The sequence below is a fragment of the Vollenhovia emeryi genome, unplaced genomic scaffold, assembly GCF_000949405.1.
Source record: "Vollenhovia emeryi isolate VEMERY1.0 unplaced genomic scaffold, V.emery_V1.0 DF939163.1, whole genome shotgun sequence".
In the NCBI taxonomy this organism is placed as follows: domain Eukaryota; kingdom Metazoa; phylum Arthropoda; class Insecta; order Hymenoptera; family Formicidae; genus Vollenhovia; species Vollenhovia emeryi.
Genome location: NW_011967203.1, coordinates 526,213 through 552,274, shown reverse-complemented (window position 1 = coordinate 552,274; position 26,062 = coordinate 526,213). Strand labels below are relative to the sequence as shown.

Below are 26,062 nucleotides of genomic sequence, written 5' to 3'. Positions count from 1 at the left end.
ATGTAACAATAATATCTGCCTTGTTGTGAGGACCTAATATAAAAACTGAAAACCCTCGACTTCTTTAAAAGCTCAATCTTCTAACATTCGGACGAGTTGCGCAAAATTGTATGAGATGTGTAATAGCACGTTACACCTTAAAAAGAAATAGTTCAGTTTTTTTTACATACCTCCCTCTCGCGTTGCGCAATGGATAAATTATCTGCATTGCGCAAACGCCATTAAAAAAAAAAAGACATAAAGCAGTCATTGCGCTGACCGAGATTTATGTACTATATCCACTCGTACACCTTGTCTTCTAATTGTAAGCTAGACTAAATTATTAGATACTTGCGGTACGCTTTGCTTAATAAATCACAGCAATGATGTAACGATTCGCTATTCTCGAGCTATAAAAATGGGCGAGATTCGTATTTCACTTCCGAGTACCGTCCGAACTTCCGCCTAGTGTGAATGAACCTCAAATTATCGCCCACCATCTGTGCTCTTGTATTTTTTTAGCATCCTTTTTATTTAAATGTTTGGAAAACAGCAGCGCTTCCTCGTTAATGCTTTGAACGTTTCTACCCTGCACGCATGATTGCTCGCTTGGGAAGTATTGTCGCATTTTATTGATTAATTTCAAAGTATCATGGATATTAATATCTCGGTGATGCATTACATCGCATGACAGACGCAAGCGAAACAGGTTTTGTCTGAAAGAGGAAAAAGGAAGAGCTTCATAAACAAATTATCTCACAATTTCACTTTCAACGGGTTACCGCTTCGTGCCAATACGATCAATCCGATTGTACAATCGGTAACAACTAGATCATTCTACAAAATCGTAAACGGCATGTGCGCTTCGGAACCGGCTGGGGAATTAGCGAAAAGTGTGTCACGGCTAAATCGATTTTATGAGTTTCGAAGATACGCTGCTTGTGCGTGATGTTCCCCGAACGTAAATTCGCCATAAATATTTTATGTTAAAGTCAGATATCAGTCGGTCGCTGATGGTGACATGATAGAAAATATCAGGCACGTTTATTCCATAACTTATACATCTTTTGCATGTATCTCCCTCTCCATATATAAACTCACTTAAAAATAAACAAAACAAAGGGTTTGAAATAATTTTTAAATGGCATCCGAGAATGACTTAGTCGTTTCAGAAACAATGGCTTTAAATGCAACATAAATTCCTATGTATCCAACGGATGCAGTGTAAATGGGGTCAGAGTGAAAAGCAGTTTATAGATGTTGTAAAGTGGATATGTCAACCATTGTTTGATAATGGAGCTATGAACTATGTCATTTGTTTCCATTCGTATGGAAGATGAATGATTCATTTATTGGAATGTGACATCCTGATTTACGAGATAGATGTAAGACTTTATGTCATAAGGTATGTTAATTTTAATAGTATGAAACTATGCTTTGCGGGCATTTATCTGTGTAAAATATTAATATACATTTCGAACATGACATTCATTCGAAATGAAACGCTCCATTTTTCATCGCGCTTTTAACAAATGATGCACGTGTCAAACTGTCAGCTTACAAAATATTTACGTGGAATGTAAAGTAAAAAAAGCACTAATCGACAAACATCATGCCTCTCCAGAGGGAGAAAGATATGAAAAGTTGTGCCGGATATCCGCTGCATTCAGAATAGCTAACTTGCTGTGCTCACAAGACCGTAACGGTACTGAGTGATTATTGTGTACGATAAATTCACTCGCAGCTGATATGACAAGGATCAAAAGAGCGAAAATCTCGAGAGAGTAATTGAGACGGCGTGAAATAACAAAATTGCGTTAACCGCTTAGATCAAAAGAATTCCTCTGACGTGGTTGTATTCCAATCGATAGAATTGCGTAAACAAGATTATTTCCTTTCGATAGTGACTCCTCTGCTCATCAGCCAACCTGTAATTACGGGAATCTGCGGCGCCGTTGTTGGCTGTATTTTTTTTACGCGCAGTACACACTAATCAACATTCGCGATCACACGATCGCAATTTGCAATTTTGCAAAATTAACAATAAAATCGACGCGCACACATACTTACATGGGACACAGTACGCGCCTATAGTCGCCGATTATTTGCCTAGCGTATAGTAAACACGTGTTACCGTTGATATTCATTGGACAACTTAACCGGACTATTACGTGGAAATAAACGTGAATGCATTTCTTATTAAATGCTAATAATAAGTGATTTCGCAGAATAAACTTATATAAAATGCATTTAAATTATATCTATTAACTTGCAAATGATAATTAGAAATACTATTTTGTTCTTATTAAGCAATTTTTATAAACGCGTTTGTTATCTTGTTGTATTAATATGATCGTTGTGCCAATAATGATTAGTTTTAAGTTTCTTCTTCTTCTTTTTATGATTAATGAAGAAATATCTTTTCATAAAGATATGCGTATTACCAAGTCAAATCCAATAATTACTCCGAAGAATAAACAAATTTGGAAATTAGAAATTTTTTAGAAACATTTGTTAACTCTTTTTTACACTAGAAAAATTAATAAAGTATTTAAAATAAATGCAATAGAGTTAATGCATTTATTTTGAATCCAGTTTGCATACAAGATAAATTAAAATTATCTTCGACCATGAAGATATGAAATGAATGTTGAATAATTTGCTTCAAGAAATATATTAATTCTTTCATAGAAGTCATGAAACCGCAAAGTTATTTTTGCACAGTGATGAAATATTTCTAGAAAACCTCTACACCCTCTCTCTCTCTCTCTCTCTCTCTCTCTCCCTCTATTATAATTTTTTTAAACATAGCCAAGAATAGTAGAATAATAAAAGGCCTCAAGAGTGCATAAAAATGTCTCGTGCACTCTTCAAATTAATTTGATCACGCGCATTTCAACACTCTCAAAACATGTTCCGAAACACCATCATAAGCAAACTCGATTCAAACATTTGTAATTGATTCGGACCTTGACATCACACTTCTTTGGTGATATTTATCAATTACATAATGTCGCAGAGACGCGCGTGATTCCGCCTGCTAGCAAGGAAGATATTAAGAACTGTTTCGATCGCATTTAGGCTCACGCGTAAATACGTGATGAGGCACTTGTTATGATATATTGGATAACGACGAAAGGGCGTCTGGTTATTTCGCTGTTGTGTGTCAGTGGGTCATGGTAGGAGGCAATGTCCCGTGTTTTTTCATACGGCGACACGCCTGCGAATCCCTTTACGTGTTTCATGCGTGCGTATACGCACATGTGCATACGTAGGTAACGGAAGAGTCGTTACGTGTGGCTACGATTGGAAAAGCCATTGTATCGTTAATCAATCCATGACGACCTTCGTCTGGTTTATAATTTCTTCCCAAGGGTGAGGAGTACGGCATTAAAAGACTGGTGACTAAAATACAAAATTATCGAAATTTTTAATCACATGCAAAATCATTGAATAATCGATTATTAATCTATATTTCTAATCATACACATATATTTGTATGTCTAAATATGTATATTGCATTAGGCGTCAGCGACGTGACAGTGCATTAATATCACTTATTTCCTGATTATGGGAATGTCTTGATTAAATTATCTAATTAGAAATAAGCGCAGTTAGATAATCGATCTCTGTACCGAAAAATTATTTATCGTAACGTATAGCATATAAGTATATTACCGACGATTTAATATCTCAAAATATTGAAAAGTGAAATCAAAAGAATTGGCTTAATATTAACAAAGTCTAACATTTTTAGCTGCGTTGAAACCCCTTTTAGAGCGGTATCTAAAATGCTGAATTTGATGAGCCACTACAAATGTTTGCATATAAGATATTTCATTCTTACTCAGATAAGAGCGTAACAAATCATCTTCGTGACACGACAAGCGATGTCACTTCCTTTTTTCGTTAAAACTAGTTCTCGGACGATTCCAAATAAAAAAGTAGCGACTATTTTGTATGATTAATTTTTAGCAAGACAAATCTTTTTCTCCGTATTGAACAATAATAAGGACTATTTCTCTCTCTTTCTGTAGATATATTCTTTCAAGAATTAATTAGTAAAAAATGTACAGTACAAATTCGAGAGGAAGTAGCATTCGTCGTCCATAACTTGAAAGTTTCTTGAACACGTCCGATAAGCCTCATTTTTATTCCGCGCAGTGCCTTCATTTTGCCGAGCGATGTAAAAAGGTGTTGTAAAAGAAGTGCATACCAGAGCGTTCTAGCGCGACGAATAACGAGGCCTGTCGCTCGTAAAGTATCGTGTTTTAAGGGTAGTAAATTAGTACGTAAATTCTCGACAAGACGCGGCATTTTTAACGATCGATGAGACGGCGTCTCTTCTCTCGATGCGGGATCGAGGAAGACGTTGACGCGGGTCATAAAGGTTGACGCGCGAGTGAACGTCAATGACAGACACTCGCGGTCCACGAGTGAATGGGCGAACGTTTGTGCGATGGCCGCGCGTAGCCAGCCAGATGTCGAGCGTTTATGCAAGATCGTTATAACATAACGCGGCAATTTAACCCGGCGCAGAAGCGTTTTCTTTTTAGTCCTTTCTCCGTGCGTTTCATGGTTTCAGCGCGAAGTCGCGGACACGTGAATTTATGTGGCCACTTAGATGCAGCGACCAATTTCCAACTACTACAGGAGCGTCGGAGTCGCACAGATGAATGCAATTGCATAATTATGTCGAGTGCTCTCCGTGTAACGCTTAAAGACGTACCGATGCTGGAAGGAGCATTTTGTAATCAATAAGCGATAACATCGTATACAACACAACGCCGAGAGCCATCGTAAAAATGTCTGTAAAATATTTTAATCTCTCAAACGTGTTTCAAACGCCTTTCAGACGCCTTTCAGAGATACATGCGTACAGCTCTGTAAACTTCATTTGCGCTCTTTACAAAGAAAAATGCACGCAAAGCATAAAAGAACCGTCCAAAAATACCGAGGTGAGCTCTATCTTTTGAACGTGATATAGGTACGCGTTGAAATGAATCAAAGAATAATATAGGAAGTGACTGGTTCGCCATATCGCATTGATATCACAAACGGAATGCTAAATATTACTGAAACGTGAGTCACTCGCGATGTCTTGCTAGGCAACGACAATCTACGTTCTATTATGTAGGAATTGAGGCTCCGCTGCTTTGCCTGGATGCAACTCGTTTGGCATATACCTTATGAGATAAAGATTTCCTCAAAGAGTATCATACTAATTGTAAGTGAATAAATATGAATGAAGAATGATCATACGCACGTTTTCCCGACTTGCAAATTATTCCCATTAGTATTTCCTAGTACTACAATGTTTATACGAACAAAACATTGCGGCCGTAAGAGAATAAAATGAAAGAACTTAATCATTATCTGGTCACTTTATCAGCATTTACTCATCGTAAGTAGAAAATTTTATATTCACAGTCAATATGCCTAGTACTCGTTGAAAAATTAAAATAATATATTATAAACTTCAGTATTTTCTTGACCATATCTGGCATTTTTAACAATACAGAAAATTTATTACGAAAAAAACCTTAGCCAGGGTTTGAACCTCCCTACACTCTAGGCGGGCGTCTCTCCAATTCGACCACTGAGGCATGTAGGGAAGTCCAGGTTCAAACCCTGGCTGAGGTAAATTTTTCGCAATAAATTTTCTGTATTATTGAAAAATGCCAGATGTGGTCAAGAAAATACTGAAGTTGTTAATTACTGCTGGCAACTTGAAGAATATTCTTATTAGTTTAATATATTATAACGTAAGAATTTAAATTATGCTGAGAGAAATAGTATTAAAAAGCTGCAATGACTGTAATTACTACAGACAATATTAAACTCCTCGATTACGCTTCTATTAGTTTGCAATTGTGGTCACAGATAGCAATAAAGCATTGTAGATTTGTATGAATGAAATCTATTACGCAAGGCGGCTCGTAATCGTAATTCACATCGTATATCGTACTCTGGTCTGCGGAAATAGTATCTGTACCACTTTATCAATCATTAAGGAAAACTTCAAAGGCTCTTCTCTCTTTCCTCTGCGGTGTGTAACATGATCGTTGCGGTTAGCATTTATTCCGCCACAAAAAAATTACATATTCTATGAATAATCGATGTATTGTCAGAAAAGAAATAGTTGACGAACTTATTGAAAAGTCGGAATGGATGAGGTGGCAACGATTCGAGCTGTGCTGGTAAAAGGAAAATAGGGAACCTAAGTCGCTGTGGATGGCGTAAAGTAACGGTCCACCGGTCAAGGCTCGCCAAGGCCTTTTATCGTTTTTGCCGGCCAGACAACCGCGCTATGTTGCAATTTTGTTTCTTCAATTCCTACTGTGTCCGTCCTTCTCCATTTCTCCGCACGGTTTGAATTTATAGTCACGCTCGAGAACCGTACAGAGCCTTTCAACGCTGGAAAAACGTTCGATAAAAGGTGTGATATATCACTTTAAGACAAATGCGGAAGCGAAAATACCGTATTTTAACGTTGTATACTTCAGTGAAAACATACCTTCTTATTCCTTTCTACATTTGTTCCAAAACAATACATTAACACCTTATATTAAATATTTTAATGCAAATGTATGCGTATTTTTCAGGTGACGTATTTCCTTTGTGTTCCAAGATAAATCGTGTACGCTACGTGCACGCTTTGAAAGATGAGATGAGCCGAGTACAAGGTTTTGGGTGGGCTGATATATGAGAACAATGAGACGGATCAGGTGAAAGCGATTGCAAAAAAGCACTTTCGAAAATCTCTCGATAATACATGGGCGGCGAAGTCACGCATTGCGAAATGAAGAGAATGATATAGCGCACTAACAATCGCGAATTGTTAAATAAGATTTTTTAAGTTTCATTTTTTTAATATTTCTTGCTACATTTTTAATATTATTTCTTGATATGTTACTTTTTTATTGTTCAGTATGTGAAATTGAAAAGTTCATGTATTTATTTTGTACTCAAGATATATAACATTGACGATAAATTATCTTTATTATCTGAAAACATTCGTTAATTGCATTAGCGATATCTTTGAATGACGATTTTTCTTCATTAACGTACATGATATCGTCGACATTGAGAGCTTGGCTAACGATGAGCAGCGGTAATTAAGACGTTTGCAAGTATCCTTGCTTGCAACGCAACGGATACGCTCGTTAACTTGGCAAGAATGATCGTGCTGATCATTCTTACTTTTTACTAACTACAAAATCAGAACATTTCCTTTATCTATTTAATTATGGACGAATAGAAAAAATATAGTATTAAATATGCGCAAGTAAGAATTTATATAATTTATAGTATTTAGTAATTTATATAGTGTTATCACTAGATCATTTATATATAAGAAATGTAAATGTTAAAGATACCATTCTTATTTATTCTTTTGTGATCACAAATAATATATATTAAGAATGCATTACATTTTTATTAAGAGGAATTGAAATCAGGGGATTATTTTTTAAAATATAAAGACAGGCTCGTTTCGAAGTAATAACAAATAAAGGTACAAAGGCCAATGATGTACACGAGCAATTATTTTTTATGTATAAAAATATTACTTATCGTTCGGAGATTTTATAGCCATACGTCTACTTTTATTCTGGTATCATGTACTATCTTCTGTACACGATACATTTATTATATCTTTACATTGTTCGATTTTTTTTTATCATCATGAGTTTTGCATGCTGCGTCAAGCAATCGAATGAGGAAGACGTTAACGGGTCGTCATCTGTAAACAGAATAACTGATGTGGCATGTCTGCTGACGTCGGCTCCGTTCTGGGTTTCTAGTCGTACCATCTTCAACGTACTGAACAGTTCCTGCACGGATGCCTCTGTTCATCGAACTCGGCTTATTTATTGTCAGCCAATTTAGCCGATCGGATCATATTTGGAAATCGGCGCAACGACTCCACGACTGGTCAAGTTATTCTCGGCGTGGGTGTACTTCCTCGGTAACTAACTGTGGTCATGGTCATTGTGCCTAGATGCATTCGATACAATTTCCGCGACTTGAATACGTAAGTACCGTAGATGGAATAGTTCTCGCCGATGCGGTGAACTTTATTGCGGTGTTATTATTTATAATAAATCAATTTGATTTAAACGATATTGTTGCTGCTCTCTTTTTAAGTAAGGACTTACAAGTGGTATAATTTAAAAACACAAAACTCCGTGACTTTACGGTATTGGTATGATATGATGATTTCAATCTGCAGCGATATAAAAATTTCTAAGAAATTTTTTACACTACACGGTAACGGTATAAAAATGTTTTTGTATCGATACGAGTATGACGCAATTATTAGAACTGTTAGGTTTATTTTTGCCATAGCTTCTACAGTAAGCTCTACAAAAAACTCATTAACGATTATTTCATACAAAACATATCAAGAGTTTATCAGACGTTCTGCGGCAAATCCGACAACCGGAAACAAAAACTGAGATTCCCATGACGGTGTTTTGCGCTGTTCATGATATTTCTGTCATTTCTTATATGTATATTCTATTATGATCTGACATTGAAACGTTGTTTCCGGATGAATTGTGCTAGCTGTAGTCACGTTAGAATAATAATCAATTCTATATTGACTTCTTTCCTTCGGTACGCCAAGTAAAAGCAGCGATTTATAGACTTAAACCTGTGAATGCGTCCCTCGCAAGAAGCACGGAGGTGCTCGATGAAAGGTACACGTAAAAAAATTAAGTTACCCTCGCACAAATGGGACTACCCGTGTATGATTTGCGCCGAGAAGGAATGTGATAGCTAGAGCTTCAGCGATGTATTCTCTTTCTCGCCTGTCTCTCGTATCGCGACTAAGATAATGCGCAACATAGAGATTTCTTTATCTGAATCTATGTATAATGGCAAAGGCACCGATCCTTTTACCATGCAAGATCAATTATTTATGTGCCCGTCTCGCGCAATATACGAGTTGAATTCCACAGCGATCGAAGAGAAGAGTCACGTGCGAGCGTAAGAAAGTTTCTTTTCTCAATAGAGAGAGGACAGTTTATCTTCTCGTATCGTTTTCACATAATACATTACGCGCGCGTGCTCCGCACCAAAAAGATTCGCTAATTGACGTTACATGATTGTGTCAATATTGATTCGCGATGAGCAAATAATTTCCAATGTTCCGCCCCAGCTATCTGCGGTCAACCGGTTGATTTGAAGACTTCATTTCTACTTATTATTATTGTGTTTATATCGCACTTAATCGAGTAATATATGAGATACTTTATCCAAATTGTTATAAGACACTTAAAACTTTCCTAAATTTCACAATATGCAAATTACAATGTCGCTATAAAAAGTACAACTTGGACTCTTTTCCGTAATGGCGAGAGAACCAGGAAGAGAACCACCGATCATTCACCCACGTATATCGAGCTACATGCTGGAGGCACATAACAAAAGCCCACGATTCTCGATAAGCATTCATGCAAGGGCGAAATCGAAACAGGTGTTCGAGAAATTAAGTCCAACATAAAAATACGAAATTCGTTCACGTGGGTTGGGTCCACAGTTTTTTCGGACGTTGCCGCCAAACTTCTATGCTCTCTTTAAGATATAAACATAATTTTACTCAAACGAAATTATTTGAAATTTTCTAATTGTCCTAGTTTCTAGCCAGAAAATCAAAAGTGTTAATATGCATTTGTTTAACTTAACGAAATTTTGCAATGCACTATTAAATTTTAAAAATTACAAAGGATTTAGGCTATGCGAGTCAAGCGCGGTTATTAGTGCGTAAATATAATTATTCAAATAAAATTCTTGATTGCAATTTGCGGACGTTTCGGTTAAAACTCTTAACCATCTTCAACGATGAACTCATCGCTAAGGCGTGCTCCATTGTGTAGACCGCGAGAATTGTGTCTGATTCGTGTAAACGATTATCCAATTCGAATGAACTAGAGAACTGGCCACTAGATTCAATAAAAAATTTTACACTATTAAATTTTAAGCTTATTGAATAAAAATCAATGAATGAACAAATTATTCATAGCTGAATTATGACGTAACCACGTCTTAAATCCTTTCAATGAGAAGTTACAAGGAAGAATAGTCATTAGGTCTTGTAGAGTTAGTATTACTTAAAATTATTAATAGGTTCGCAATAAGAGTGACGTAAATCACAATGGAATAATCAATAGAACAATGTATATTATTCTTTTGATTTTATCAAGAATACAGTAATTAGTAGACGGATGTTAGAAAAATAGCTGTGGATTTCGATGATTTTACCGCTTCCGTACTTCCAAGAACAAGATGACTCGCGTTTTGCTGTTACGAAGGGATAGCATCAATCGAGTCATTCGATAATTGTCACGTTGCCGGGCACAGGATTATACAATTCGACCGTGTTACAAATTCATTGATTCACGACAATTGCAAATTGTATGAGCCACATTGCCTACAGCCAAATGATACATTTGCTTCTTAGGCGCAAGTATACTGTGCACGCGCAACCTTAACACGCGTTACACGGTGTTACATGTCACATCGTATATAATATATTACACACTTTGCAGATATTATATTACGTAACATATATTCTTGGACATAGAGATTTCTATACTTGCAGCATTTAAGTGCCGCATATCACCGAGCTTATGAGGCTAATGCATTTAAGGCTATTCATGTACCATGCCACTTTCAAACTTGTAATAAGAATACTTAAGTAAAATGTAGTAGTCCGTTATTTAATACGCTTAGATTTTTTGTCCTACATATAATCTCCCGCTTATAAGCTGGCGTATGCCGCGCGCGCGCGCGGAAATTATGCGGCTGTTAACAGAATTCCAAGAAGGGGAAAAAAACGAGCGCATTTTTCGACACGTAGTTGGAAGGTGCAACCGATTAATGGCACGAAAGTCTTGACGCGACTCGCGCGCAGTGCGGAAGTAGATATACGAATCGCCCGAGTGCTACGAGCGAGAGCCAGCTTCCTCCGCGTTTACATAAGGCTAGCGGATGATTAACATCAATCGCGGCCGCTAACGAATTAATTACGCTGCGTGATAGGCTGGCACCCATCTCGGCGCTGAAAATTACGCTCGAGCGTGTAGCAAGGCCGCGCCTCACCCGCAGCTGCGGGAAGCGACGAACGTTCGATTGTTTGGATTACTAATGAGTCAATGCCGCGTGATGATTTTATACCAATTAGTTGTGAAAAATTGGCGAGGCCAGCGCCAATGAAAATATTTAATTGGTAACTACGCGTGAATATAAGACCATTACGAAAAATTTATCTAAATTAAACAATATACATGTACGCCCGTAGATGCGTCTGTAAATTGATACAATTGTTAAAACTGACATACGATTATTTCTATTAAATATATTAATTCAATTATATTTTTACAGGAAAATAATTATTATTAAGACTTTTTAATTTAAAGTTGCTGGAAACAGCAAAATGTTTATACGGCGTTAAACAAACATACAGGTTTTCAAATCTCTCAAACTCTTATTTTTTTCATTTGCATGCCATACGAGATAAGTATCGGGCTTCGACGTGGCGAACAATTCTCCACAAATAGATGGAGTGATCTCGAAATTGCGAATGTATTTGCAAAGCAATGCTCTTTATTGCCTAAAAACCAGGAAGTGATGGTCTTCATCAGGAACATGTCAGACGTATTTTTGTGACATCATTGGTACATAAACGTACTACCGACGGCTAAGTGGTAGATTAATTGGCAACCGAATCCAGAAACGATGTGGTAAGGTCTTTTCCCCGATCACGGACCATGAAGATAATTAAGTATCCTGGCACAACAACTACGTTTGGAAAGCGTTATACATACCGATGAGTCTGATTGACAGTGACATAGTTACGGACAACCTTGTATTTTAAGTCGCGGCGAAAGAAGTGCGACGATTATGCGTGGACAGTAAACGCCGTTGCGTGTTTCTCGCATTGCGTTATTAATTCGCCAAACAAACGCCTTGTTTTTTTTATGCGATCATCAAACATGCAGCGCAGGCACGTTTTAAAAGACATGTAACAATTCGATTATGTGTTCGATGTCGATTTATATGCGTAAGCATTTATGCTATAATATAACTTATAGATAACAAATATAAGGGAACTCTTTTACTTGTTGAGATAAAAAGCGAATCTCCTCGACACAAATAACTTTAAGATACCTTTGTCTCACCAAAACTCGACCAAAATCCAATCGTTCTTGTCCATCGTGGATAATTTGCTCGAATTATTGTCAGCACGAAAAGTAAGACGCAATCCAATGAAAACAAAAATCAGTTCTTAACTTGTATGGTTTAAAATTATGATTAGAAAGATATAATAAGAAGTCATTTATGCCGAGATTTGGATTCGTCAAGAAAATCGGTGACTTTTCTAATCTTTCGCGTCCAGTAACATTATTGTAATAAATAGTCCGAGTAACTATAAATGGTAATGAGAGAATTCTCACGGACATTTATAAAACGTTAAAAATAATTGTCGGCTGATTTATCGGCTAGCGTTATATGTTAGACAACGCTTAAATTATAGTTTTAACAGCCGTTGCAGAATATCTGTGGAAATATCTCATGAATGATAGGCGCATCTGCCACGGATTGCGGTTAAACTATGTCAGCGTATAAATCAAGCTGATGATTTTTCACAACCTCGTCTCGTCTCTATCGATCGAATCGAAAATTTCACAAGCTCTTTCCAAAAGTCGCGACAGCATACTGATTGCCGAGGGTCCTTCTCCCACCCGTTTGCCTTTCGGAAAGATACCATCGTCAAGGCAACAAATTGTAATTGATTCTTCGCTCTAAGCAAGATAATACCAATGCGGGCAACAAGGACGCAAGACAACAAAACGTTGCATAACTAACGCCGGTCACGCTTCACGGCATGATGCCCCACGTTCGCCCTCACTTCGCCAGATCTCCGAGACTCTTCCTCGAGAATCGCTCTTCCACGGTCACCAGGTTGATGCGTTAAGTCAGGTAGGTATCAGTACAGCCACAAGGATCAGTCACAAGGATCAGTACGATATCGAAATTCAGAATATTTATAAATCGGGGCTTGGCACGTCAGAGAGGATTATCCTCTCTCAATGTCATGTTGGAAAAACATCGGAAAGTCATGCGCGCGATGCGGCTTCACATTTTAATTAGAAATTGAGCAAAATCAAATGCGCAATACGTCAATCAGACGATTATACGAAACGCCTGCGCTTCATCGTCGCCTCTTGCGAGATAAACGTCCCTGTGGCATGCCGGTTAACTCACGTACGGACATTCGCCGGGCCGATCAAGGACCAATGGAAATTTTCGACGAGACTTCACGGAAGAAAGAACAAGTTCCTCTGCCCTCGAGTGCACTCGAATGAGGGTATTTTGCGAACGTAGATGCGGAAACAATTCTCACATATGGCAAATTTCTAAGTGCAAGCTGAAACAACGCGAAAACGCTGAAATACCGAATAAACTGATTGCTTTATCATAACTTGACAATTGTGATATTTCGAAGAAAATAATAATATACATAATTTATATTTTGGAAAAAGATAACCAAAAGGGCAACTTTTGATTGTTATATAAATTTCAGATTGTGATCTGTAAATCAAAAGCAACAGCAATCATAAAATACACAAGATGTTTGGAATTGTTTTAATTATATGGAAATTATTGCATATATATTTTTTTGCGGCAATAATCATAAATAATTATCCCATTACCGCATTAAGAGCGAACAATGTTGCGAATCATTCCAATATGGTTGCCAAGTATTATAAATAAAGACTTGTCAGCTATTACGTAAACGTCTATAAAATCATTTTAATCGATTACCGAGTGATATTTTATTTTATGCGTTTCAATAAAAATGCAAATGCAAATGCGTATTATACAATTTTTCGGATCTTTAGGTCGATGCCGTCGTGTGTAAATTTTTCTTATCGTTACAAACGAAGCAATTGATTATTCCTTAAAAATTACAGTTTTATTTATAGAACAAGGAAATAAAAAAAAGTTACAATTAGTAATCCGAAGGTACGCAAGTTCACGGAAATGTTAGGACTCGCGCGCGTGTTGGAGATGTCGATGGCGAAGACTCTGGGTCAACTCTACTTCTGGTTTCCAGGCGATTCAACACGCCGAGCAACACGAGGCGTCGTGAAAAGTGTACTTCAGTGCGTGCTTACACGACAAGAGGTCGACGAAAGACAAGTGAGGTGAGCGAAATGTGTGTCAGGCGATCGAAGTGCAGCGCGCAGCGAAGTGCGAACCGCCGCCAACGCTCGCTCGTCTTCTCATTGTCATTCGGCGTGGTACAGAGCGGCCGGCAACGGGTGCGAGACGACGCGATAGAACTCGTTCATCGCGACGTACGAACGTGACCAATCGTTGGTGCTCGTCTCGATGCGAACAAACCGCAGAAAGCGCGTCTCGATAAGGAGAATAAGAGATAAACTCTGGCCTAGTTCCCGGAATCAGACGAGCGGTATGTAAAAATCATGATGAGGAGACACCGACACGTATCGAGAAAACAGCTCGAAGACATGAAAAGGGAGATAAAAGAAGTTATTGCTAAAAGAAATTTGTAGGGAAATGAGAACGAAGAGAAGCGAGAACGAAGGGTGTCACATGAAAAGGATAATGGTTGGAAAAATGGATTGATGTAACGCACAAAATAGGTCATCAAGTACTTAGGGCTAGTTTCACAAACGTCGGTTAACTGCTGACCGAAGGTTAATTGATCCTCTGTCTCTTCTTAAATAATAAGATGGAAAAAGTCGACTGAACTCTAGTTAACAGTTAACCGACGTTTGTGAAACTGGCCCTTAAACGTGTAATAAATAAGGTATGTAAGCATATCCTAAAATGCAATACTCGACAAATAAACTTGATTATTTGTCGAGTACTTTTAAAAGAGATAACAAACGAGACAATAAATAACTGTAACATAAAGATTTGCATTGTTATTTTTAGCTTTAAGTGATAGATTAATTTAATACGTCTCGAGCACAACTAATTTTATATTAAAACTTGTGACTCATGGTCCGAACTTCAGAAAAATGTCATCGATCGTTTTCACCGAAGATCATATATTATATCAAGAGGATGTGACGCGATTTCAACATTCCTTTTACTAAAACGTTATTTCCGTCTCTGAAATCATGTAAAACAAGTTCTTACCGACATTCCCTTACATCGATTGTATCGACTATCTGTTCCCAAATATAAATTTTTACAAAATATGATGTATTCGTCATCTGAATTATTCAAGCAAAAGTTAGTTATATTTTTTATTTTTTCGTCAAATTATTATCCTTTACTGTAAGAAAAATTAATTTCCATCCTAAGAAAATTTTCTGATTAAATTTCTTAATTAACATAAAACTGTATGACTCGACATTTATATAATTCAATAATATATAAGCAAAATTTAAAAAAAAAATTTTTCCATGATGCATTGAAAACATAAAAATATATACACGTGAAGAAAATGTTAATATTGCGCACACATTTTTTTAAACTCTCAATGCTGTATGAATTCTTGTAATTAAACATATTCTGTGTGACATGCTGCGTATAGATGTGAATAAATCATTAATTTTAAATCAATCTGAGTTTCTTTCCCGTTTCAATAATCACGCGTCAATAATCTGGTGATTCCAAATACCTGCGTTTCAGAACATTTTCAACACACGCGTGTCTTATTTCGCGTCCTACATAAAGTACGTGACGATTCATCACGATTGGCCTATCGTTCAGCGACACGCGCTTCTTTCATTTCACAACGAGCTGCTTGTAATTCTGCAAACATGTGCACAAATTTTGCCCGCGCAGGTCGGCCTTGCGTATCGTCTGCGTTGAAGGAAACAATTGTTTCGCCGATATATCGATCCGAAGCCGATTCGTCGCGCCTTCTCGATGAATCTACGAAGGCAAACGCGGCAATGCGAACGTGCAACTCCACAGCGGCGTGAAACTGTTCTTGCTTTCACGCGTGCGATTCGCCGCCACGGTTCTTCCGTTCATGCGCTGCGGGTATTTCGCGCGCGTGATCGGGCCAGCTGTAACAGCTCGTGTGCAGGCACTTGTTGCAACAAACGTCATGCTTGGAGCGATAATCGGGAAGCATGAAAATACTTTAGGCTCTCGTTTCGCCTTTCTGTATAGTTGATGCGTCACATTCACGAGATATTCCCTACACTCCGCCTGGTCGTTTGTTATCAGATCGCAGGCTGAACCACGGGCAGAAATATTTCTTCCATCTATTACGAAGATCATAAGTAAATTGCCAAGTAAAAGAAACATGAGAATATCGGAAACAAGAGAAAAGTCACGCGAAAGTAAAATAATAGATTACAGCTAATGAGCTGTACAGCTTAATGAGCAAAAATAAGATCTTAGGATACGATGAGAAACATTTAATAAAGTAAAATTATATATTAATGCGGACGTTTAGAGTTGGCTTTAGCAGCACAAATTAATACAATAGAAAAGACGCATCCTGTTAACACGAAATTTAATTAGAAGCAAGCCCGGCATCCAGTCTTGGTGACTTAATGACGTGGTATAAAGCGCGTGGAAAAGTATCTTGAGGGCACAAATCGACGATGAAATTCACGTCGATTTAACCTTCGGAAGAAGTCGGCGGAATTGGCCCTTAGCCCACGCACGTACGAGCCACGTCTCTTCACGGCGCAGCAGAATCGTCCTAACGATCGCGTCATTAACCTCGTAACAGATCTGCTCTGCGTGCGAGAATTCGCCGGCTCGATCGTTATCAGCGCGTTGGAAAAGCAGGTAAGAGGATTTTCTATTCCTGGATACCAGCTACGTATTTATAGTACGTTCCGGGGACTCTCCCGGGTATTTATAGATCGGCGATCGTGCTGTTTCCTTTTGCCAGCAGCACCGGTAGGCGGATAAGAAAGCTGGTATGGGTCACCGCGGAAGACTTGTAACGAGAAAAAGGAGCGCTACGCGTTTCGCCGCGTCTAAAGAAGCAAAACGCTGGCAATGAAATATCGCGGAGCGAGATTGCCCCGTTTTGCACAAATAGCGTAGATAGCGAATCCTTTTTTCACATAAACGGTGCCCATCGCGACGGATCACCGTGCGCGCGATCGTTCAGAATCGAGGCGGTCCAATTCCGTACGAAGGGATGACCCGGAAGACCTGCCGGAGTTGAGAACTATACGTCTGAGATCTCGAGAATAGGGGAAAAACCTATGAGAGCCAGACATTCCTTTCCCTGCGAATTGCATCTAATCATAAGATCTGTCAGGAGAACCGACTCACGGTGTGTGCGCTCTCGTTTGCACGCTACCGCGAAAGATTTTCTATTCCTGGACATTCTTGTGTATTTATAGACCAGCCGCTGTCGTCTTTCCTTTAACTACTGCAGCGTTGTGGTATAACGCATAGGAAAGCGAGATCTTACGTGAAAGCCGTTAAGGCCGTTTCCACCGAGGCGCACGGAGAGAAACCGAGACCAGGGAGCATCCACCAATACCATAGTGTGTAAAGGTCGTAGAAATGTCAACAAACGGGCTTGGACAAGGACACCGCGAATGGCAATAGGATGGTGCTATTAGTTGCATTTTTGTGGGCGCTGAAAAGCGCGCGAAATTGCATCTTGAGGCGCTACCATATCATTAAAATTGACAAATTGTCTAAATATACGTACACATTTATTAGCTTCGCTGAATGTCATAAGATACGCAGCCTAAAAGCACCGAAAAAGGTTGACTTTTGTACATAAATAATCGTTTGCAGTTGACTTTTATATTTTTAATAGGTGTACGAAACCACGTGGCGAATTTTCAAGAATATTTTTTGTAGGCAAAAATAATTTTACATAAATTTTGATCCTACATTTGAATATATAAGGAAGAGATATAGAAAAATAATTCAAGTTGTTAACTCATTGATATTTCTCCGCGAATTATCCATATAATCGGTAGTAGCTTATGTTATGTGAACGTGTTAAAACATAATTAACACATTTGCTTTATGGCTCCTTTGATCATTATTTAAACAAACGACAGGAGAAATTGCGTATACTGAAGGTGTATTATTTTGTTATTTAAAAATTACGCTATTTTTGTCTACGCTTTTCTGTTTCTCCGTTTATTATTTATCTATCGGCACACACGATGAGATAAGTTTGTATCTTACGCTTCATTTTGCGATTGTGTTTGAGAAATGATCGCGTATGTGACGAGCAATTATTGGCGTATCCATAGTATTGAAAGAATTATGTTTAATCAAGTGACTCCGTTTGTCGCTTTTCGGAAATTGTCAGCAATCAGTCATTCCACTTAAATATCTCGGATTGTTTCTATCGAAATCGTACATTATCACACATTAGTTTAAATATTTACATCATATTCTAAAAAATTTCCACGTTGCATAACATTTAATTTCATACGTAATTGTCGAGACTCGCGTAGACGCTCTCGACAAGCATTGATGTCACCGATTACACCGATTTACGAGAATGATTATATAACGACTTCAAACGAACTAAAAAAAAAAGGAAAAACTAAAAAAGAAATAATTTCACGTTATCGATGCTACAATCTAGATAAAAGCAAAATATAAAAGTTTTTCGAAATATCCAAAATTATTAGTAGTGCAACACCGAAGGAAGCATGAAGAAACATTCCATTTGTAAAGGGACACCTAATATTGTAAGTCTCATATATCTAAGAAATAATTAGAATAATAATTAGCCGTAACATTTAATTGGCGTGAGACACTACTATACCGTGTCTCTTGATATCAGTTGCCATCGTTCTTATCGTTTCGAAACACGTGTGTTAGCGAAACGATGGGAGAGAGGATCCCACTAATCAGTTTTTCTCGTCGCGCTCCCTTTAAAATTAAAAGCACCTGTGAGATAGGGATATCACGCGATTTATATGATGCTTCACACCCCATTCAAAAGACTTCAATGATATCACGCTGCGCTCTGAACATATGATAGGTTTACATATGCATGCGAGTGGCTCGATTAAACACGTGTCCGGCCGATGTTGTCACGTCAATCCCTCCAGTATAAACATTACCATTGTTATCCATTACGTGGCAGATAAGCGACGCACGGCGTATATACGGTAGCGCAATAATTTTCAGCGGCGATATATTCCGGGCACAGCGGCCGTGCGCGCCGTTACGTTTTAAAATCGACGTATCGGCGACCTTATTTCCTTAAATCGCACGAGCAAGCGTTGACCGAACGCCATTTCTGTGCTAGCGGGTTTCACATGCTCCGCCGCTGTGTCTCGGGCGAGTCGCGTTTTCTGTACGGCTGAAAAATTTAGGACACTTCCGGGCTCGGTCTCGCTAAATCGATGATGCTAATTCCTCGACGAGTTTCGAAACACGGTTGATTGGCTGGTTAATTAAAGGACTGTTGGACGCTCTCCACTGATGTCCGAATGTTAGTATACGTTAACAGTCGCCATCCTGTTTCTGGTATTATTTATCGAATTCTTGTGTTCAAGCAAGCATTTGTTCTTTCCTTTTTCTGTGCAACTAAATTATAAATCTAGAGCGTAGCAGTACATCGAAAGTTGAACATTGCACAACGATCAGCCGGTCGTTATAATACAATGTCTTCACCTTACATACACTGATAATAGTGTAGATGTCTATATGTCTCTAGATGTCTTTAGATATCTTTCAGATCATTCCGTATCGAAGATATGTGACGAAACCTTGATCCTGCGATACATTGCAATACGTTCTGATGTTCCTTGACAAATTCATATCACGAAACCACTACGTTTTGCAATGATCGCGTAATCGCGATGCAGACAGCCGATCGCATGTTCGGATTAAAATACTGTCACCATAATTTATCGCAACTTAGCGAAAGTAAAAGTAGAGTCTTGTAATCTTTGGGGCGCGATTACAGGTGGTAAAAAATACGGGAAAGCAAATGGAACATCAAGATACTATTGAGCTGAACCACGATTAGCATATTGCCTGAAACCGAAACGCCTAGGGTGTCTGCATTCGACAGACGATCGAAATGGAGAAATACGCGGAAAGAGACTCCAAGGCTTCGCGCGCCTGTTTACCGGTCTCACCTGTCAGCTGCCAGCGAGTTGACAGCTCTGGTGCCTACGTCAAGCGCAGGCCGCAAAAAAACGCATACATTCATTCAACATATTGAAGCGAGCTGGCGTTAGGCCTCGCGGACTAAGTGGCGGGACTCACTTGATCAGAATCCTCCAGAAGCAGCCAAAGCTGGAGCCGTTCGGCACTTCGCTCGCGTACGATATGGTCATCTCCTGTCCGATTGCGCGCGCGCAATCTTCCCGACTTCCTACCCTCTTCTACCGTCTTCGACGCGGTCTGTTCTTCTGTAGACGATCTGGCCCCTCGTATCGATGATACTTTTGGTCAAGATGCTGCACACTCGCGCACATGCGGCGCGCGGGCCGCCGACGTTTTGTCCGATTCTCAGTTTATTTGTGCGATTCGTAGACACCGGGAGATCGGCACCGGGACCTACCTAGTCGCTCGTGATGGATTTACCATCAGGGAGATCGGTAATATGCGAGTGGTTGAAACCAGCTGACCAGGCGGATCGACTGTCTACTGACTGAGCTCGGCTAAGGACGGCGGGACCAACGGAGAACGGGGCCCGGCTGTATGCCACCTCCACCTGAGAGCCAGGGATGTGAGCGTCACCTGTAGAGCCCATTTCGCATTGAACCTGCTTGGAGCAATTAAGTATCCTACGCAGAGCTCAGCTTAAACCGAAAGGAAGGGGCAAACGATGAGACTTAGAAACGAGCCCAGCTTCAACGGAACGAAAGGAGCAAACAATGATATTTAGAAACGTATCCTCACGTTGTGAGACACCATTTTCTGTTAATGAGTTAATCTCGAGGTATAGCGAAGTCGCTTGAACTTTGTACTTACATGAAACGGAGGAACGTTAAACCACCAATACGTAGATAACTACTTAAACTCTTTGATTAAATTTGCTCCAAACGTTTATCTCCCTAACTTGTCAATCTTTGAGATAGCTGTACATGCACAATATGTGCACTATGTAAACTCAACAGTAGCATAAACATTGAAAATACGCAAGGAAAGATATTTTAAGTATCGGTCGTAGAAATATTGTATGAAATATCACGTGAAATCAATCATCCTCGATTGTGAGAATCTCGTGATTCAGAAGTAAGGATGGAACGAAGACTGATTGTCGGATAAACCATCGATTTGACGCATGTCTGGAGTGATATTAATCAGAAATTAATAGACAGGCGGTAAATGTTGAGTGGCAATTTGTATGCTCGTCGTACTCATCGAACTACGCACCGCCTCATCAAATTAGACGTTGATTTCAGACCAGCCCATGGCTGTCCGGAGTCAACTAGAAATTTCTGTAACTCTATGACAAATGTCTGTCCGTAACATATGGTTTACGCGGAATTCCTCTTTCAAAATCATCGACACGCCTGGCCTTTCAAGTGGATCTACGGCGAGTAAAAGGGGAGCGGTTCAAAGTGCCGCTCGCCTTCGCGGCGATATTAATATATCAGGAGTTTCCATATTTCATTATTCTTTGTGCGCTGAATCCGAATTATCTTTCGTCGTCCTCTCATTTACGTCGCCGTTGACCGTATCGTTGTCATTAATATACCTAATTACAGTATGTCCGGCAACAAATGAGAATTCCACGACCATCTCGTTACGAGGTGTTTCATTCTGCAAAAAGATCGATCTGACTTTCTTACGGCCCTGTGCGGCCGTTCAAACGCAGGTGGATGCAGGTACATTCGCTATCAAGCACTTCCAAAACGCCATCTTGCGCACGGTTATCGCATCCTTCTCTTACCTTGCCGCGGCCTAGCCTGCGGCGTAATCACGGCCTTCTGGTACCATCCACCGGTCACCTTTCGCTCGTTTGCACGTCGCGAACACGATGACGTACACTCTTACCGCTTTCCGCGGACGCTAATGATAATTTATGCAACGGGAAAACCCGAAAATGTACAGACATAGTTCGCCGAAAGACTCTACTCGGAAGCAACAAGAAATTCATGTTGTGCAAACAAAACGTCACGTGTTCCAGATATACCCAAGTGTTATAAAATGGGTCATCGACGTCATTAACTCGTCGGGCCCGACTTCAACATCTCGAGATCGTTAGCGAGAGGATATCGTTATTCTCCGGTATCATTTTATCGGCTCAAATTATCACGGAATTCGGGACGATGTGATTCGAAGAAGCCATTGGTAGCCTCCGTCCAGATTTGCATAAATTTGCGATCGTAGCATTCGCGATTGCCGCGTGTCTGCAAGAGTCGGGGAAAGGATCCGATTGTGCTGTAAACGGTTTTGTGGCGGCAATCGTAACGGGACAAAGCGCTGGGACAGTCACGTATAATTTATTATACTCGCATTTTTTTTAAAGGAAATTACAACACGTTCGCACGATCCCTTTCCGCGCGCCACTACTCAAGACTTGACTTTGATGTCCTTCTGCACGTTGTATACGACGTTCGCCGAAAGCTGGAACAGCTTTTTCTCATGCTCGGTCATGTGCATTCGTACTATCTGCGTGATACCATTTTCGCCGATTGCGCAAGGTAAGGACAGGAACATATCATGGCATACATCATGGTGACCCTGAGAAAACCATTTTGATTGATATAACACGTTACAGTTTCCTTTTTATATCAATGCAGTAGAAATTTCTTTTAAAACTGCGAACACCTTACATTTTCATTTTAGAATTTTGGAAAGTGTAAAAAAATTAAGATATTAAATATAATACAATGCAATATACAAATGAGCTAAAAGTTTTTCGTCACAAATAAAATGTTTTTCAGGTGAAAGTTAAACGCGGCAACACGAATACTAATTTATACCTGCACTAGGGTTGAAACTGGTATAATAGCCTGCGTATTGCGTAAGATTGCTATTATAATGTCAGCTGCAGAAAGTCCAATGGCTGTATTTGAATATCCTTTTAGACATCGTACCATGGCACCTCTGGGGAAATAAAAAAATCTTAGATTTATGTAAAATTCTGCAAGTACTGTTTTTTCTAAGAAAACAATTATTTAATTATATGTGCACTCTAATTGTTCTTTGATTCGGCACGTCATAATTAAATTAAATTATTTGTAAGTAGGAAATGAATTTATAATATCAGTTAAATCCTCACGTAAGGGATCCAATCGTTTACAAATAAATACGCTAGACGACATATGTGTAAATTTATTGCTATTATTGATATTTATACTTTTCCGTTGATTAAAAATGATTGAACTTACAGCTTTACTACATGTTTTGCTATTTCGAACCATCTTTCGTCGTCCGTCTCCAGACCGATATTCGGAATAATATCGCGGAACTGCACACCCGCAACGTTCACTCCAGACCAGAGCGGAACTAGGAAACATCGAATGATATATCACGTTTAATGCGTAACGTCGCCTTTCTCCCCATGTCAAATGTCAAAGATTGATCGACAGAACTTACCCATGCTGTCCCCGTGTTCACCAATCATGTACCCTTGGACCGAACTTGGGGCTATTCCTAATCGATCAGCAATCAGATAGCGAAATCTTGCGCTATCCAGATGAGTTCCGCTGCCGATTACTTGATGAACTGGAAGTCCGCTTAATTTCCAGGTAATCCATGCCAAAATATCCACTATATAAGGAAATCGTAAACATTGCATCGAATTTTCTTGTCCCGATATTATTTATGTTCAATGTTACACAAAGTGATAGCGTATTTTGACAAATAATTATTTGCGAAGAAAATTCAATTTACTTTTGCACAGCTTTTATAAATAAGAATTTTTATTTCTTTATAATTATTCGTCTTTTTTTCTCTTTAAGTAAAGATTTTATTAAAACAAAATTTATCTATACATTTAGCTAAATAATACTATCTAAAATCTAGTCCGTAGTATAATATTTAGAATATTTTACTATTATATACGCAATGTTGTTTTTATTTTTATTAAATTAATTAATTTTAACCTGGATTGCTGACGACGATAAACACCGCGTTTGGACTGTAATTTACTAGAGGTGGTATTATGGTTTTCAATATTTCTGTATTTCTTTTCACCAGGTCAAGTCGAGTTTCGCTCTTCACTGGTCTTACGCCCGCGCAAATAGCTACGACTTTCGAATTACTCGTCACACAGAAATCTGCCAAAAAGGAATTTCACATCTTTATGTACAAGCAAGAAAATAATTAGCGTAAATAATAGGACAAATAGTCTTATATATCTTGTAAACCATAAAAGTTTATCGCCAATTAGTATGAGCACAATTAATTCCAGTGCACGTGAACAAATGAACATATTCAAATCCATCACCTGTATCAAACTCGATCTTTGGATCTCCTATGAACACAGAACTATGGCTATAGTCCATTCCTTCACCTTCCAGCTTTTTAGGAAAGACGTCTACCATTGCGATATGCGAAGTGATTCGCTAATATGTCATGAAGCAACAATGAAAATTAATATAGGAATTTAAGAAATAAAACTTTTCCATTTTTAATTTCGCATTCTCGCATTCTTTTAAATTCTTTTAAAATAGAAGAATAAATTACCTGAAAGAGAAGTGAATTAGCGAGAGCAACGCCGACCATACCAGCGCCGACAATAGTGACTTTATGGCCACAATCTCTAACTGGTTCTGACATCTTACATAAGAGTTCTTCTCGTAAGCACGGTGAACTAAAATTCAAATAGCTCGCTGTCTTTTAATATTTCGACGAAATTTTATGTTGTAATCACTCTCATGGATATTTTATATAAACTATACAATTATAAACTATTTTAATACTGATTACAATTTCTTCGAAAAGTCCTCTGATAAGTACAATGCATTAAAAGTCTTTAGTAATTAGTAAAGATAAGAATTTAACAGAAATAGTAATTTTTATTTGTATGGCACTATAATAGATTTATAATATTCTTTATATACAATATGTAGATATAAGATAAAGTTTATCTTATAAAAAATATCATAAGATTGAAAGTAAAAATCACAAGAAATTGTCTGTAAATCGCCATACACATAAATGTTACAAATTATTTAATATAATTTTCTTAAATTGTGACGCTTTTATATATAACCAAAAAATATAACTTAAATGTAACCAACAAAGCTAATTATTAAAACAGTTTCGGAGTAATTCAACATTTTGTCCTTACACGAAATTGACTGCTGCTCTCTGTAAATTCGAACCAGAAGTCACATCTTTCCCGAAGGGTTTTCCTTTATTATTTCTAAAGATTTTCGTCAATATTGTCGGCGGTAAAGCACGAGTATATCGGTTCCTGACAAAGTCTCTCGTTAATGTCACGCGCGCAAGATTTCTCAGACATATCGATAGCGACGAGTTTGACAGTAGAGGTGAAAAAACCATTGCTTCTGTCACTCATCGGTTTTGTAAACGTCGTACGATCGTTTTCACCCACGCCCGTCACATTGCATGAAATCGTTTTTTTTTTCTTGAAAAGAGAGAGTACACTGATAATCGGCCGACATAACATTCTTGGCATGCGGCCATCATGTCGGTTTGCCAATTGTTAAACGCATCCATGGTTACTAAAATTTATTATAGTAGGCGTTCAAAAAAAAAAGGTAAAAAGAAGTTCAAAGTTCATCGATAATTTAAAAATATTCTAATTGCTCTACTTTACTTACTTTATTATTTGATCTAATAAAAAAATAGATACTTTATACAATATATTAATCACAATTTAGATTAATAATATTAAAATTGGAAAAATTACATATCTAGACACACACACAGAGGAAAGTTACCTTATTAAATAAGTTCCTAACATAAGATAGCGGAGTTTCTACTAAATTAATAGGCATCATCTGTTGGTTTCACCATGAATTTTTTGCCCTTGGAGTGAAATCTGTTTAGCGGAACATTCATTGTTGGATCGCGTAATCGTTGCGAAAAAAGATTTGTGATTGAATTTGGATGTTGAAAATCTGCTATCTCATGTTAGAAGCTTATTTCATAATAGGGAACTTTCCTCTATACACATATAAACTTAATAGAATCATTG

General features: G+C 38.3%; 2 protein-coding genes across 2 annotated transcripts in view; both read right to left on the bottom strand.

Moving 5' to 3' along the window:
• LOC105564544 overlaps positions 1-20,616 on the bottom strand; it is a 46,721-nt gene extending 26,105 nt beyond the window's left edge. The window contains exon 1 of the mRNA XM_012016985.1: positions 20,203-20,616. Within this exon, the coding sequence (XP_011872375.1) occupies positions 20,203-20,273 (71 nt within the window). The 5' untranslated portion in view covers positions 20,274-20,616. The remainder of the gene's footprint in view (positions 1-20,202) is intronic.
• A 1,773-nt stretch (positions 20,617-22,389) lies between these two features.
• On the bottom strand, positions 22,390-24,699 carry LOC105564541 (L-lactate dehydrogenase B chain-like). Its single transcript, XM_012016983.1, has 7 exons — positions 24,583-24,699; positions 24,344-24,461; positions 24,000-24,173; positions 23,491-23,664; positions 23,283-23,400; positions 22,875-22,998; positions 22,390-22,632 (listed from the first exon to the last, which is right to left on the bottom strand). Exons 1-7 carry the CDS (start codon positions 24,673-24,675, stop codon positions 22,462-22,464), a joined length of 972 nt encoding a protein of 323 aa, XP_011872373.1. The 5' UTR covers positions 24,676-24,699; the 3' UTR covers positions 22,390-22,461.
• Between the last annotated feature and the right edge of the window lie 1,363 nt (positions 24,700-26,062).